This window comes from Varanus komodoensis, unplaced genomic scaffold, assembly GCF_004798865.1.
Source record: "Varanus komodoensis strain SLA01 unplaced genomic scaffold, ASM479886v1 scaffold5, whole genome shotgun sequence".
In the NCBI taxonomy this organism is placed as follows: domain Eukaryota; kingdom Metazoa; phylum Chordata; class Lepidosauria; order Squamata; family Varanidae; genus Varanus; species Varanus komodoensis.
In genome coordinates, this window is record NW_025336087.1 from 52,834,792 (window position 1) to 52,851,565 (window position 16,774).

Consider the following 16,774-nt stretch of genomic DNA (forward strand, 5'->3'; position numbering starts at 1 on the left):
AAGATGCAGAAAAGGTAGAAAGGGTCCAGAAGAGGGCAACAAAAATGATCCTGTGACAAGAGACTGAGAGAGGCTTTTGCAAAGGACGGCATATAAATGAATGAATGAATGTTCAGCCTTGAGAAGAGAAGACTGAGGGGGGACATGATATCCCTTTAAAAGTACCTTGAAGGTGTCACAAAGAGGAAGGTCAAGATCTCTTCTTGCACAACATGGTATAATGAAGTCAAGCTGTGACATCCCAGATTCAGGCTAGACATCAGGAAAAGCTTCCTCACTGTCAGAGCAATACGACAGTGGAACCATCTGCCTTGAGAGGTGGTGGGCTCTCCCACATTAGAGGCATTCAAGGCAAAACTGGATGGTAATTTGCACGGGATGGTATAAATTGAGGACTTGCAACAGCAGGGGGTTGGACCCAATAGCCTTCTTGGCCCCTTCCAGCTCTATGATTCTATGAAAGGGCCACATATATCTTGAAAACACTTAGGCAATTTTTAGTTTCCATAGTAGGAATAATGTCTCTGTATGATATTTTGGAGGACTTTCATTCATAGGGTTGGAGATAATTTGATGGCACATAACCACAACAACATAGCAGGAGACTGCTGATTTGTTTGCCTCTGTGCTGCCAAATTTCAGCAGTGCAAAGGTGAGACTAGACAAAATGTTACTGGGTGGGGGGACACTGTGTCACTCACCCCTGGTTTCAGAATTTGGTTCACCAGAGATCTTTGACTATGCTGATCTTACATTGTCCACAAAAACAGTGTTCTTGCAGTTTATGGCATTGTTAATTAAAGATGTGTTTAGAGCTCGAACCAGTATCAAGGTCAGGAGAACTGCAAGTATTGACAGCCTTCTGTACATCTCTTGTAAACAATCATATGTAATTGGCATCTCAAAAGAACAGACTATTAAACACTAATTACAATTATGTAAGTGGTGGGGTTCTACAGGACTAATACTTTCTGTTTATTCATGAATGTTCTGGAATTAGAAGTGAGCAGTGAAGTGGCCAAGTTTGCTGATGACATAAAACTACTGAAGGTGGTTCATATCAAAGGAATTGTGAGGAGATTTTGTATTTCTCCCCGCCCCCCTCTATTTCCTTCAGCAGACAGACACTCCCTCTGTCTCTTCTGCTTAGGTAAGGGACAAAGGAAGCAGGCCCAAAGGTGTAGGGCAGACTGCCTAAGGACAGAGCTGTGGAGTAAGGTGCTGCAGGCGGTAGACTCCTCCAAGTCTGTGCAAAGGGCGCACCTGCCTCCTTCGGAGGTCTAAACTTCATCTCTCTCTGTGCCTGCTTCGGTCATGGCTCTCACCATGGGCCAGACTGTACCACCGAAGCTTGAACACTCATTGGGGGTGTTCAAGAAAGCCAAAGCTGCAAGAATGACAGAGACTGCTAAGTCAAGGGGCCACAAACAGCATTCAGAAAAGCACCACTGTGATTCTGGTCAACTATTGGTACCGACCATGGCATTTGAATCCAAGCTACTGGTATGAAGACAAGAACTGATTTCGACAACCCTCCTCTGCAGCCTCAGTGGTCCATTGGTCAAGTGGCACTTCACCACTCCTGATGGAACCAACATGCATTAAATTAGAATATCTTATACACCATTCTCATTCTCCTCTCTTGGATTGGGACAGGTCCCACCATCATACTAAAGATATTGCAACCTGTAGGGATACTATTGGGATCAAAACACTTCCTGTGATCTTTGGTACCAATGTGAGCTTCACTCTGAGTCCTACTTTGGAGGGCAGGAGCAATTCTACAGGGAACTCATGTTTTGGATGCCTCCTCCACTATGGCTGAGGGCCCCTCTACCACTTTCTAAGTCTATGATCCTTCAAGAACTGTCACTGGATCATCTCTCTACTCCTGCTGTAGCACCTCATCAGTCATCATCTCATGCCACTGTACTCTCAGGACTGCACCTGGCATTGACATTTTCTGAGCTAGAGGATACAACCTTATCTACATTGGTGCCTCATCTCTGTCATCTCGTGTAGCAGCCATAGGAATCCAGGATCCAGCTGTTGGGAAGAAGTGAGTTGGCGTGCTTTGGCAAGCGCTCCCACATAATGTTAGCTGTCTTTTTTGCTGACTCAGATTCTGAAGATGAATATTACAGTGGGATTGAGGAGCAGCAGGGTGCTCAGAGTCCTGATACACAACTGGAGGAGGTGGCTGAGCTGATTAGCTCAAGGGCAGATGCAGAGGTGGGCCAGACAGACTCTGGGAACAGTATGGAGATACAGGAAGTGGAAGGGCCATTGCAACTGGGCAATCTTCAAATGGAGATCAGCCCCTCTCCTCAGAGCTAGCCATCTTGGCTAGCTAGCAACAGAGGTGAGATGTCCAGTTGGTTGAGACATGTGGAAAAAAGACATGCTTATTTTCACAGCTTCCTCCCCAAGTGTTGGGACACAAGCTGGCTCATATGGAGAGTTTTGGGAAGAAATCACTAGGTTGGGTTCAACAAACTGCTTTGTGCATGCCCAGAGACTTGATTGGATGATTTACTTGTAGAAACAATAGAGTTTGCTGAAAACAGTTTGGGGCTGGCAGTTGTTGAAAGGAGGAAATGTGCCTCAAAACAGCAGTCTCTCTATCTGAAGATCCGGGCCACTTTTTGGATCAGATTCTCCATATAGCTCTCTTTTTGGGCCTGTGCACATGGCAACTTACAGAGGAGATAAGGGACTCAGTATTCGACATGGTACATATGGTAGTGTTGACCCTGGTTGCAATATTATTTCTGTCAATGCTTCTTGAGATTGGTACAGCAATTGTGGAAGATGCCAACCTCCATGACTCTGGCCTCCAAGCGGCTCAAAAACAGGGTGCAGGAAAAAGAACATTCCACACCAGTCTACAGGGAAGGCCACCATCTGGACATGATAGGAAGGCACATTGTTCTTCTTTTGCTTTGGGAGTGAGGTTAGCAACCTACCATGCTACTATGGCCCAGTTGCCACAGACAACACCACAATGGTCTTCTACCTCAGCAAACAGGGAGGTACCCTGTCTGTTCCTCTGGCCCATTGAGTCGTCAGGATCTGGGACTGGCATTACCCTTACTGTAATCCAAGAGACACTTGCTGGCACTCAAAGCTGCATGTCTCCCAAATTCCATGAGTGACAACTCCACACTGATGTACTGTGGAATATCTTTATGGAGTGGGGAAAGTCTTAGATTGATTTCTTTGCCACTCAGGAGAATACGATATGCCCCCATTCCTTTTCTCAGGTGGGAGTGGGCACATATTCTCTGGCTGACTCTTTCCTCTTGAACTGGTTGTGGAATTTGTTCTATCTGTTCTCCATATTTTTCCTCTGAGCACAAGAATACTAGCAAAGGTTCATTGTAATGGGGCAGTTTGCATCATCATAACACCATGGTGGCCTACACAATTATGGTTCACCCGACTGCTATGGATGGCTAACCAAACCTTCCTCAAGCTCCCTTCAAAGCCAGTCCTAATCTCTCTAGATCAAGGAGATGATTGCAGTCACAGGGTGGAGGATCCTTAAGTGCAGTGCTTACTGCTCTTCTTGAAGGACTATGTGTGACTCTGAAGGCTTCTGCTACAAGATTGTATGACACAAAGTGGAAGGTTTTCTCCTTCGCAGCACAAGAAGGTTTCAGTCCATATCAGTGTCCTATAAAACAACTCCTCTTCTTCCTCCACACTTTGTTTCTGCCTGGGTTGCTGGCATTGTTAAACTATGTATACCTTGCAGAAATTTCACCCTTTCACATACTGATCTACTGATCAACAATTTTTCAGGGTGCTTAAGAACACTATTCCACCAACTCATTCTTAACACCAAACTGGAGACTCTTGTTCTCTTTCAGGCCCTTATGAGGAAATGTTGGAACCCATGCAGACAATTGTTTTCTTCTGACATGGAAGGTCATTTTTGTGGTAGCAGTTACTTCAGTTCACTACTCCAGTGAGAAATGTGCTCTTTGGGAAGATCCCCCAAACCTTGTTTGCCATAGAGGCAAAGTAGTGCTCTGTCTGGACCCTTCATTCCTTCCCTTTCAAGAGCATACAAAAGTTACCAGCCTTTTTTGCTTCCCTGTCAAATCTGATAGAATCAACCTCACGTATGCTGGATGTCAGTAGAGTGCTGATGTTCTACCATTTTAGGACCTGGCCTGGAACTTCATTATGGTTCTGCTCAGTTATATGAAATATTTTTAATGTCTGCAGGGCACTTTATATATGAAGCAAGAACATGTTTTGTCACCCTCACAGCATTTAGAAATGTATGTTTGGTTTGACAATAATTTCAAATCTCTCCTTTTTTCCTCAGAAGAACTTGCAGTGTGGAAATGCCTCTGTATGCATTAGTTTTGCTCTGACTTATCTCTTGCTCTTTTATTTTCAATCTCTCCCTTGTAAGCAACTAAAAGCCACAAGAGTGTTGGACTTTACACAAATGTGTGCCATTTAATCACCAGTCTACATAAAGTTTTGCATTTTCAACTTCAGAATCTTTGGGTTTTAGTATGTGTATCACATAAGAGTTCACTGTATTACTATAGAGCTTGGCATCTTTATTATACAACTGCCATTTGCATTTGGCAGAAAAATTATTTCCTTGTCAGTGCAACCCTTATTTATCTGGATAGCCAATTTAAAAGTTAAAATTAAAAATGGAGACATTATAATAATTATACTGAAAAGTTTTATCAGATGAGTGCATGCACTGAATTTATTCACAATGCTAAACCCGTGGATGCATTTCTTTGCTGTTTAATTAGGAGACTTGGCACAAGTGCAAACACAGCAGGAGATGCACATCCCCCAAATGAAGATAAAATGTTTGCTCACTTTCACCTCTGCTGTAATATGTCAAGAAAAAATATGATAATTTTGATTCTGGGAATAATATGCCTTTGAAATAGTATCCCATAAGTACAGAAATACCAACTCAAGGAAAAGAGTGAGATGATAATGTTTGTGTTCTGGGCAACAGGTTGTGACAGTACTGCCTTGGTGTAAGATGTTTAGACAAACTGGAGAAAACAGTAGTGGCAATAGAGAATTTCATCACTTGTGATACAGATTTTGAAAGTGCAGGTCATGTTTTGTATGCACTACTGCCAGAAAGATGTCAGCCTTATGACATATCAATGTACAGCATAGACAAAACATACATTTCCCCCTTTTCCCAGTGGGAAATGTATGGGAGACTCAGCCCAGAAGTAGTCCTTCCCTCTTCTCTTAGTTATGCCAATACTTTGCACATGCTCAAACACTGATGGCTTTAACATATTTTTGTGTTGAGTCTTAACACTGAAAATCGAAACTGGGGCTAGAGCATGGCACAAATGAAGTTCCTGTGGTAATAATAAAATGGCTATTTAGAAGCAAATGAAAAGTTAATGATCCTTTTCTATTTCCATCTCTTATATTCTTCTTCCAAAATATGAAACTTCTTTGTGGTCAATGAGTGATAGGCCTGTTTTCAGCCGAGTACATTGAAAGCTAGCGGTTCTTTCTCATACAGAAACAGCAAACACCCTACTGTAATCAAAGTTATACAATTCATGTACCAGGTTAGTTTATACAGAATCAGTCCTTCAGGCAACAGTTTTTGAACTGCTGTTCTCTTTTATCCCTTGTTGATTGTGTCTCATCTTGATCAAAAGTTATTAATGCTGAAGTATTATTATGTACACTAGTAATAGCTTCCTGGATGTGTGTTATAATTTTTCCCTAATTCAGATTGCAGTAACTATTGTTAAAGCTGCATTTGCTACTGGTGAAAATTAATGATTTGGGATGGGGTAGGGGGAATGAGACTGCAGAGAGTAATCAATCAAAATGTCTTATACACTTTGGGATTTCAGCATCATTGTCAAAGTGTAATGCAATTGAGAGATTGCTGTAATGCAGCTAAGTTAGTCTTTGTCACATTCTAAAGAATGCTTCACCAAGTAACTGGTTTTGGAATTTACTGCAACAGAGTTACTTGAGGTTGTTTTAGTTTAATAACTAGTTTTAAAGAACTGTAATAACAAATTAAGGGGTTAAATGCAATCAATTGTTAATCTATCACTTAATAAATTGTAAACTCTATCTCTGCACAAAAAGATGAAAAATTGTCAGTTTTTTTACTCCTCTAAGCAGGTGAGAGGGACATTTATATTGGTAGATATTTTATCTTACCCTAGCCAGACATTCTGTTCTGACAGCAGTATCTCTTATAACAGCTTCCAGCACACCCGATCACGATCAAAAAAGCTTAAAACTCCAGAGGACAAGAAGGTATCAACCATAGTGGTTGGTACAGAAATCACAGCTACTGAAGCAGCTACAGATAGCTTCAAGGTCAAAGAAAAGCCATCAGAAAAAGTAAATCCAGTAAACACAGGAGTGCCTTCTGGGGAAGAAGAAGACACAAGCTGGATGCAGATAGATCAGAATTTATTGGATAACAAAAAGGTCCCAGGTGAGATGAGTGATATTTATTTCCCTTAGAATTTGTAGGCAGTTGATACTGTGATCCCATAAATCTGCAAAGGAGAAGCTATACCCTGAGTTGCTCCATAACACTGCTTAAACTGTGCAGTGCTATTATACAGCCATGGGAATCTAGAGTGTTTAGAAATGTTGAAGCAATTTGGTGCATGAGCAATTGCTTATTGATATTTGTCAGTAGTAAAAGTAAGTAGACCAGTAGTGTTTCAATACAAGTGCAATTATGCAGGTAAGCTTTCTTCCAAGCACTTCCCTGTTTACTTTTGGATTTTGATTTTTATCCCATGTTTTCCAAAAGACTTTGCAATGGGTAACAATGTATGAAATAAAAAACTACTGAAATATAAAGAACATTTTGAAACAAGTCAACTGCTAAAAGAGCCATCAAAAGAAATAGTTACAGCTCTCATAAATACTCTGTTTCTCATAGTTTCCCTCACAGGCAGCCTTCTGCCTCTCCCAAACTTTACTCCTGCAGATGTTGCACCCATTTTTTAATACCTTCTGTCAGACAATTCTCCTATTTCCAGTGTGGTGTAGTGGTTAAGAATGTGGGACAGAGGCTCAGGCAATTTGAGTACTAGTCCCCACTCAGTTGTGCAGCTCACAGGGTGACTTTGGACCAGTCATAGACTCTCAGCTCAACCTAGCTCAAGAGCTGTTGTAGTGAGGATAAAATTAAGAGGAGGAAGAGAAATATGTAAGCCACCTTGAAATCCTTGGAAGGAAAACAGGTGGTGTATAAATATAAATAAACAACCCACACTAATATCTCCTTTTGCATTCCTTTCATTTCAAAGGAGAAAAGTTAATTGTCAAATATAGTAAATATACATAAACTTCATAATTTATTTGATGTTTCATTCAAAATATTTTACTAACCACCTACTCTATAGCAGTTGGGTTGAAAGTAAGCAGTTTGGTAGTTTGCAATTGTAGTAACCAATGAATTTGAATGAATTCCATGTGCATACTACAGAGTTTTAGGTCATGGAATGATGAAGACATTTCATATGTCTTTTGGAGGTACTTTCCTGCTTGAGAGTAAAGGCCTATAAATCTAAAATCCAAGGGGAAGTAAGCTAAGATACAGAGAGAAATGGTTCTAGCCTGGCATTGTATAGTTTCCACACAATAGTCCATGTGGGACTGCTTTCATAATTGCTTTAAAATGTTTTGCATGAGCTTCAAGCATTATGCTGTGAATGGCCCTTAAATTACCATGAGAATACATACAGGATTAAGTGCATCAAATGCTACCACTGTTGTACTGACTGCTATCTTTCCTTCCTTCCTTCCTTCCTTCCTTCCTTCCTTCCTTCCTTCCTTCGGAATGTATTGCAACAGGATTGCTTAATGGATTCAAACCCTATGTGTATGTGTAAACCCAGCTGAAAAAACTGTAAATGTATTTTTCTATTTAGTGACTAAAAGCCACAATCATGCTTTTTTTTTCTTTTTTAATGCCCATGTTGTGCTGATGCTGAACATTTCTTTTCTTAGATCACAACTCTTCAAGTTCACAACATAGTCATAGTCCTCTAATGAAAAAAATACAATTAGAAATTGAAGAGAAAGAAGTCTTTGTGCCAACTTGTTCAGAGGAATCTACCCTGGCTTTGTGTTCACCTGCTAGCTGTAATCAGGATGAAGATTTTATAACTTCAACAACTTCAGGACGGACACTTGAGTATCTTTCTTCAGAAGCTGAGAATTTGGAGAAAGAAGAAACTAGCAGCGTTTCTACTGAAGAGGGTGATGTTAGTGATGGTGAAAGCAGTGAAAATGGCTTGGAACCAGGAGAAATATCACTAGTAAGAAAGAGAAATGACATAATTCAAGCATATCTGATAAATTGTTCCATGGCATATATCCAGAATTGCATGAAGTGATACTGGATTTCAAATAGTTTGGCACAAAAAAAGTCATTTGGTATAGGGTAGATATTAGAGCCCCACCTCTTCACATTATTTTGAAATTGTTGGAATCTCATATTATTTACAGTAAGTAAAGTAAATAAATAAATTAGCTCATCATCATCATCTTCATAGCAGTGTAGTGCTTTAAAGTATTCACTGCACTTCTTAGTGACATTTGAAACGGCCTTCCAAGGTAGATCAGCATTATAATTCCTATATAGATTTAGTGCATTTTCATCCCAGTCTTCTGCCAAGGTTCCTAGAGCAGCTTACGAAGATCAGAAATAAATTCCTGCCCACATGTTTTCAATCTAAAAAACCCAACATAAAAGGAAAGAGAATTGGGAGGCAGGAGAAAGGCAAATTCGGGCACTAGATTCTTGGTTGCAGTGTACAGTAAGTAGATCATGCCATCTGGAGCTGTACTCAGGCATGACCAAGGGTGCCTCTTCCCCTGGCCTCAGCAGGGGACTTGTATCCAGGCACACAGAGGGATGCCCATCTGCTGCTTCCTCTCCTGTCGACGGCCTCAGCAGTGGCGGTTGGTAGCAGGAGATGTTGGTGTGGTAGGTGGGGTGTTTCTCAGCTGCAGCTGTATAGGGCAGGATGGACAAGTGCCTGACTGCTGTATCTTCTTTCTCTAATGGCCTCTGATTGCACTTGAGAGGCTGAAAGAGTAGTGAATTGCCTGGGGCCTCCAAGTGAATTTGTGGCCAAGGTGAGATTTTGAACTGGTGATTTTGCAAAGAACCCTCTTAGCCAGCGAACCACATAAAATTGTTGTTTATATTTTATTCTGTAAAACATCCATTTTCAGGGTTTTTTTTGGTTGCAAATGTTGATGTGAAAGGGACTTCAAGAAATAATAGCATCGCGGCATTCACTAACTTGGAAGCTAGATCTGCGTTTGGCACCCGCGGAGAGCAGCCCATTTTGGATTGCCAGATGTTCCTAAGAGAGTGGAAAATATACTTTCGAGCTAAGAATAAAGCAGCACTTACCCTTTTATTGACATAAATAGCAGACTCATCATTGTTTTACAGAGAGATGAGACTTAACAGTCCCCAAAGCCAGTGCTTCTGTTTTAATATAAAGCACTAATAAACATCTTCTCAGTGGTGAGATTCTGCATTACAGTTTATGTTTAATTCATTTGCTTGGGTACTTTTTAGCTATTCCTAAGTGGGTTTTCAAATATTTTCCAATATGTTTGCATGCTGTGTCTGTCTTGTAGTTGCACAAAAGCACTTTATAGAGATGCTGCTGAAAAAAGCAGACTCTTTGCATTTCTGCACAGCTATGTTGCTTTGCTTAATGAATTCACTATGTTCTTTAATCATAGGAGCAGCTGCACTGCATTAGGCTAATGATCCTTCCAGGTCAGTGTCCTGCTTCCTTCAGTGGGCAGACCTAGCTGTCCCTGTAGTGTATGACAGCTGCAGGGTACTAATAAAGTATTCCATTCCCTATCAGGCATTGCCGTTCTCCAGAATGCCCAGCTTTATAAGTTATTGAGCAGTAAGAATAGATTCCTTGAATTGTTACCTAGTATTAATTGATAGTCAGCCAACCTTCTATAGTGAACAGGCTGCTGAGGACATTTGCCACAGTCCTGACAATACTAGCATTTATTAAATAAAATAAGCTTTAGATTTAACTGTAAGAATTAAGGAGATCATCTGGAAAAAAAACTATTGCTTCTTATCAAGATTAAATTTAGGAAGAATTTACTTCTCCCCTGAATTAATAGTAAGGACTTTGCTTGACTTGAAGGCTTCCTATTACAAAATGGCAGTGAAGGAGCCTGCCACCATCACGTAGGTCTGTGGAAGAAACTGCAGCACCTACAGACCCAAAGTCTGCCATAAATGGTGTTCTTAAATGCAGTAAGCTGCAAACACTATTACAATAGCTGAAGTACAATATTCTTGAAAAATATTCTTTTCCTATCTTTTGGGAGGAATATATTCTATAACAAAGAAGCTATGAAATAATCTCCAAAGGTTTTGCATTATTTCTGCCAAAAGTGAAGGACATTATACAAAGGACACCATTCTATTCCCCACTTATTTTGTGATGGCAAAAATCCTGTTTTAGCTGCTCGCTTTTGGCTGTATTCTGGCAGTTGCCATGCTAAACAGACTCCACTGAATCTTTAATAAGAAGTGCAAATTCTAAATTAAATTTGGAATCCTTATTTTTCTATTGACAAAACAGCTCAAAGAACTGTGGGCTTGCATTTTCATCAGGGAGAGTCAATAGCAGCGACACCAAAAACTATTGCTTCCATTTCCACTTTTTTTTCTTGAATGCTAGTCCACCCAGTTGCATTGGCACTCTAAACCTTTGAGGCTAGGTACTGTTTGCCAGCCATTAGAATATTGCTATGTTTACCACTCTGCGTTACAAATAATCTAAATCTAGTCTATCAATATTATTCCATCTTCTGTAGTAACAAACCTTAACAGAAGGTAGAACTATATAATGCAATGTACCCTTTCTCTCCCCTATATTTTAGGGGTCTATCTTTAACGAAATAAAATTTACATTGTCTCTTCTAGGTAACTGAAGGAGAAAGAACAACAACGTCTAAAAGTTGGCGTCATCCACTGAATAAACCCCCTGCCAGATCGCCTATGACGCTGGTTAAACAGCAGGCAATCAGTGATGAAGGTGAGTATTCATCTACAGACCCCTCTCATAATGTATGTTTCAGCCACTATACAAGCATCTGTGTACACTTGAAACATTGCACAATGCTGAAAATGAAAGGACATTTGACCACATGCCAAAACCTCTACTTTGTTCCAAAATGAACCTTATTAGAAGCTTTCAGCATTCCTCCTTAATGCAGGATGTTACTGTTTTGGTTTGGTTTTTTGGTCCTTCCTCTTAAATCCTTCCAAACACATTAGAAAGGATGTGTAAGAAGCTCAGAACAGTATGAAGTCGCTTAAATACTACATGGAGGATGAAAGCTCATTCAGCAACCAGATACTCTTTGTTGGATTTCTCAGCAATTAGCTTTGGCACAGAACATTACACTTTATTGTATGATGGCAAGCAGAGTTAAACAGGCTACCTTTGCATCTTCTTATCCACTTGGCTTTTTGTTCCCTTTTATAACTATCCACTGGGTTTTGCAAAAAGCCCTGATTCTCCAGTAGATCTTGTTTTTACTCTGGCTCAAGATAGAGGCAGTTTGCTCACTTATACATTCCACAGTTCATTAACTGTAGGTTGTTGGGAACATGTGAGAGTGAGTGATCATGCAGGTTCCCACCCACTCATCCCCTTCTGCTGCACTAAACAGCAGAGTGATGCAGTCTCAGGAGTGTGCTTTGCAATGTGTGAATTCAGAACTCTGGGTTGTTGAGGAAGAAACTAGTTAGAGTTAGAACACTTGAGTTGTTTTGTTGTGCAAACTGGTCACTGGGTTGGATCCAAGGAAACAGGAACAAAAGAAAACTAACTAGTAACAGTGGTTTGCAAGAGTTTGCACAGTATTATAGTTCTTAAAATCTCCATCTGTTCTCATAATTCTGATTATGTAAGAGGTCATGCAAGCACCTTCACAAGTAGAAGAATATATTTGGATTTGGTCATTCTGTGCTCTAATCTGAGGTATAAAATACTGTTTTTGTAAATGGAAGGTGACTTTTGAGTGCAGAAAAGCAACTTTTATATCTAATTAATTGGACCCAGAAGGTGGTGTTGGAGAATGTTTCTTTCACACATTTGTCCATTCACTTTACGGTATCTTAAAGTTCATCTTGTCCCTCATGTTTTTGCAACTTCAATATGAAACCTCTGGGAGACATCAGTAGTAGGTTTAGGTAGAGGTTTCATTGATAGGCAGATGACACACTGTTCTATATCTTCCTCTTAGTATCTAATCGTGGTGGGTGATTGTTTAAACCCTGTACAGGTGTAATGGTGAGGCAACCTGCCCTCACCAAATGCTGCTGAAAGTCCCCTCCTTCCGACAGCCCCTGGGACTAGAAAAGACTTAATCTCGGCCCTTGACCAAGAAGCAGCATTGGACCAGCACATGTTAACCCAAGACTTGGGGAAAAGAATCTTTATTAGACTACAACAGACACACACACAGAGAGGGAAAAAGTACAAATAACTTTGGCTACTCAGGAGTAAGTGAAGGGGAAAGGGGAGAAAAGGGTGAGATAGTAGCTTTGTGTTGATACAATACAAATTCCAGAGGTTCACCCATCAGGGTCGTTTGACCATCCCAGGCTCTAAAACAACAAACATGAACTGAGCTAAAAAAACCCAAGAACTTTCTCACTGTGCCAAACCGGTCTCCTCAGAGTAACCATCCCAATCTCCTAGGCTTTGGCGTCTTGCATCTTTTGGCATACCTCCGTCTACCTGCAAAGCAAGGCGTGCCAACGTGGAAATCAGCTTTTTATTTCCTCCCCGAGCCAGTGTAACCCTTTGATCTCCAGGAGACCATTGAGAAATCTAAACCATTTGCCCTCCTCAGGGCACCAGATTCACAGAACCATTTGCCATTTTTATTGCCTTTTCCTTCATCCTGACATCCTTCGGGGAAGATGGTATCTGACCTTGTAAATCTTCAGGCCTTCAACCCTTCTTCTCCCACTGCCTGACCTTGGCACCAGAGCGTCCCTGGTACAGCCACCTGAGTCTTCTCCGCTCTCCCCAACAGGCTGGCCAACTCCGTCTTTTAACTCTTGCCACTCCTCTAGTATCAAAAGGCCCTTTCCATTACAACAGGTGTCTGGGAGATCATTGGAATAGATTAGAGCTAACAAGCTGAAACTCAGTTTGGAGAAGATGAATGTATTAAGGGTTGAGTTATTTATTATGCTGATGAAGGTTTAGATCTGACTCTGGATGCCCCCCTCCCTGCAAACAGCCAGGTGTGGAGTTGTGGAGTAACCCTGAACTCAGTGTTGTCTATGGTTGCCTGTGCAGAATTAGCTCCCAAGAAGACTTTTTACCAGTTTAGGAAGGTTTGGCAGCTAGAGAAAGCTGACCTATCCATAATGTCATAGACCTTGGTTACATGCAGGTTGTATTACTGTAATGTTCTCTGTGTGGGGCTGCTATGGGGAACTGCAGCTAGAATGCTCATGGAAACCAGGTGCTCAGACCACTTTACTTCCACTGTGAATCATTTGTATTGGCTACCTGTTAGTTTCCAAACCCAGTTCAAAGTACTGGTTTTGGTATTTAAAGCCCTACATGGTTTTGGACCATATTACCTGAAGGACTGCCTCAAGTAGTAAACTTAGGATCAAAGGTCCTACTCTTTGGCCCAGTAGCAAAAACCAGAACCAGGATCAGGGCTTTCTTGGTGGTAGCCCTTAACTTTGGAATTCCTTCTACAAGGAAGTATGTATGGCTTCATCACAGCTGGCTATATTTCAAAAAAGTCAAACTATTGGTTTAAAGAGTAAACAACCCGAATAAATGCATTTATCCCAGTCTGTACTTGGTAATTGTGAACTATCAGGTGGTTCTGTTCCTGCAGTATATGTGTGGATAAGAATGCACACATACTTAATTGTGATTCATGTTGTTAATATTTTGAAATTTTGTAAATTAACTTGTAGGAATAGTACACTCTAAAAGGCAGGTGATTTTTTTTCTAATAATAATAAATAGCATGATTTTGTGCTTAGTTACTATTAATTCTACCAGTCTATCATTTAACATAATCATCTGTTGGCAAAGTATTTTAGTGCTCTATGAATATATGTTCAGGTAGATAGGTGAACAAGCTTGTAAGAGATTTGAAATATTTTTATAATCAAAAGGTCAGTACAAAAGCACTGGCATTGTACAATATATCTAAAGATAGTTGTGCAAATGAAATTCATTGAGTGAGTTTGCATGATGTGCCATAAATATGCATGAACCATAACTGTGGGGTTTTTAAAATCATTGTTTGTCTGTCATGTTAAGGCAATTCACCAGATTTTGTTTTTCCCGCAAAAGCCATGATTAGGAATAATGGTTTGTTGTATGGCTTCTGCTTACCATGATGCTTTCTAATGGCATTTGAACCCGAGAATATAATTGAATCATTGGTGGTACTGAAATACCATACACTCCAATGTAAAGAGCACAAAAGGAGCCTCTGGATTCATCCAGGCACTACTACCCATGCCTGCCTCATAACACCTGTAACATTGTTTGCTTTGCTTCTACAGGGTTTTTAGTGTTCCCACTAAAACTACTAGTGTTCCCCACACACCAACTGTATCCTTTTTGTCCTGAATTCCACTTGTTTTCTAGCTACTGAGAATTGTGCAGCAGTGTCCAATAGATCAACCTTTCAGTCAGCCTGTTGCTTTATTGCTGTCTTCCTGCTGTGGTTGTCTAAGGTTCCACCTGCCTTGCTTTTCTGCAAGTTAATTTAATGCAGCAGTATTGCTCTTCTGTTTTTATTGTGACACTTTCCTGTGGAGATGAGATGGGCTACACACTGTACATTCATAAAGTGTGTTTTCCATAAAATACCCCTATCCTAGCTTCTCCCTTATCTATGTGCCTCTATTAATATTTCATCTGTACTACATTTTGGGAATGTAAATTAATCTTGCCACCTCCCCCCTCAGCTTAATCTGTGGCACAATTAGTTTCCTAAAAGGCATCCTCTCTACATGTGGGAACTTTTCAGAGTTTCTGACACTGCAAAGCCAGGTTTGACAGGTTTGTCCTTTCTTTACAATTCTTTCTATTCTGTCATGCATCTTACATTTGAGATTTGTAGTCTCAGTTTGCAACCTTGGACTTCCTTGTTCTAAGTTTATAACAACTGTCTTGATCTGATACTACATATAGTCTTACATAAACTTTTATTACATAGTTTTTAGAAAACATTTTTGGGAATAAATATATCAACATGTGTGAAATATATGAAAATGTCTGAAACATTTTATTCAGCATTCTAAACATAAATATTTCATTATTCAGTATTTTTCCATTTTTTTTTCTTCAAGACAGTCTTCAGACAGAAAAGGGGAATAGGAAAACAATTATCCACAAAATTTCTATGATTTTTTTCTGGGCCTTCACATCTCTCTAAGACTGGGTTTGCATAACATGACAAGCAACCAAGCATGATTTCCATGATGCATGTCTTTTATTTTGATGGGATGTTCCTGATAAATGATTAAGTGGTTTCTATACTAGCATGATTTTTATTTTTCCTCATTCAGTCCTTCTGCTGTTAGCATGTATCCTATCAGCTCTTGCACATGAAATTCAATCCCATGGTGGATGACTGGAGCAGCTCCTGCAGCAGTTGGTTCTCTGCAGTGAACTCAGTGGTACTTGCATATAGGACTGTGGATACCATGATACCGTGGTGAAGCATGGAAACCATACAACAGATCATTTTTTTCTTATCGTGGTTTCTAAAAACCAATGTAGCATGCTGAAATGTCACAACCGGGCTCAGATGATGTGACAGACCATCTTGCACAAGAAACCATTGTGGCGTGGCACATTGTATAAACCCTCTAAAAGACTAGGGATTCATAAAACATGTGAATACCTAAAAATATCTTGCAGAAGGACTATTTGGTTATATCTGACTGCAAATCTCAGTAAACACATGTTTATATTAGTCCTCCTCTATCGTTCCTGTGAATCAGCCTTTCCCAGCCTGATGCATGTGGGTTGAACCCTGCATCTGGATGCCCAGGTTTTTGGCTGTAGCCAGGAGTGCATTTGCACAGTGTGCCAGCTGTGCCATTTTTTCCTGCAACAAACAGAAATGGAAGATAACCCCCCTCCCCACAAAATTTGTACAGACAGGGAAATAGTTCTTCAGAAAGAATATAATTAAACTGTGGAACTCACCACCATGAAATATGGTGATTGCCAACAGTATGGAAGGAAGGAAGGAAGGAAGGAAGGAAGGAAGGAAGGAAGGAAGGAAGGAACAAAATTTTAAAGAAATTAGGTGAATTCATAGGGCTATCAAAGATTATTTGTGATATCCAGGATCCGAACTAGCATGTTTTTGGATACTAGTCACTGGGTTACACCTGGCTGTTGCCCTCATGTTCTGCTTATATGGGTCACATAGGGACTTGGTTAGTTTTTCTGGGGAACAGGATGTTGGATTAGATAGACTTGTGTTCTGATCTAGTAGGGTTTGTTATGCCTTAGATGAAAACTTGTCAAACTGACCATTTCAACCTTGATGGATTGTTATAGATAGCTCAAAGTGTACAGTAAAATTTAGGAATGAAGACAACTCTAGACAAACGTTCTTTAAATAGGAGGAATTGTGAAATTATTTAGGGCTCAAAGAAGAGAATAAATTAATACTATTTCCACAGACTGTT

The 16,774-nt window shown here is 40.2% G+C and overlaps 1 protein-coding gene across 5 annotated transcripts in view; it reads left to right on the forward strand.

Moving 5' to 3' along the window:
• The window catches only part of KDM4C (lysine demethylase 4C), a 243,923-nt gene that overhangs the window by 134,451 nt on the left and 92,698 nt on the right, over positions 1-16,774 (forward strand). For all 5 annotated transcript variants that reach the window (XM_044446103.1, XM_044446104.1, XM_044446105.1 and 2 more), the window contains exons 11-13: positions 6,243-6,481; positions 8,014-8,324; positions 10,991-11,102. In XM_044446103.1, the coding sequence (XP_044302038.1) occupies positions 6,243-6,481; positions 8,014-8,324; positions 10,991-11,102 (662 nt within the window). The remainder of the gene's footprint in view (positions 1-6,242; positions 6,482-8,013; positions 8,325-10,990; positions 11,103-16,774) is intronic.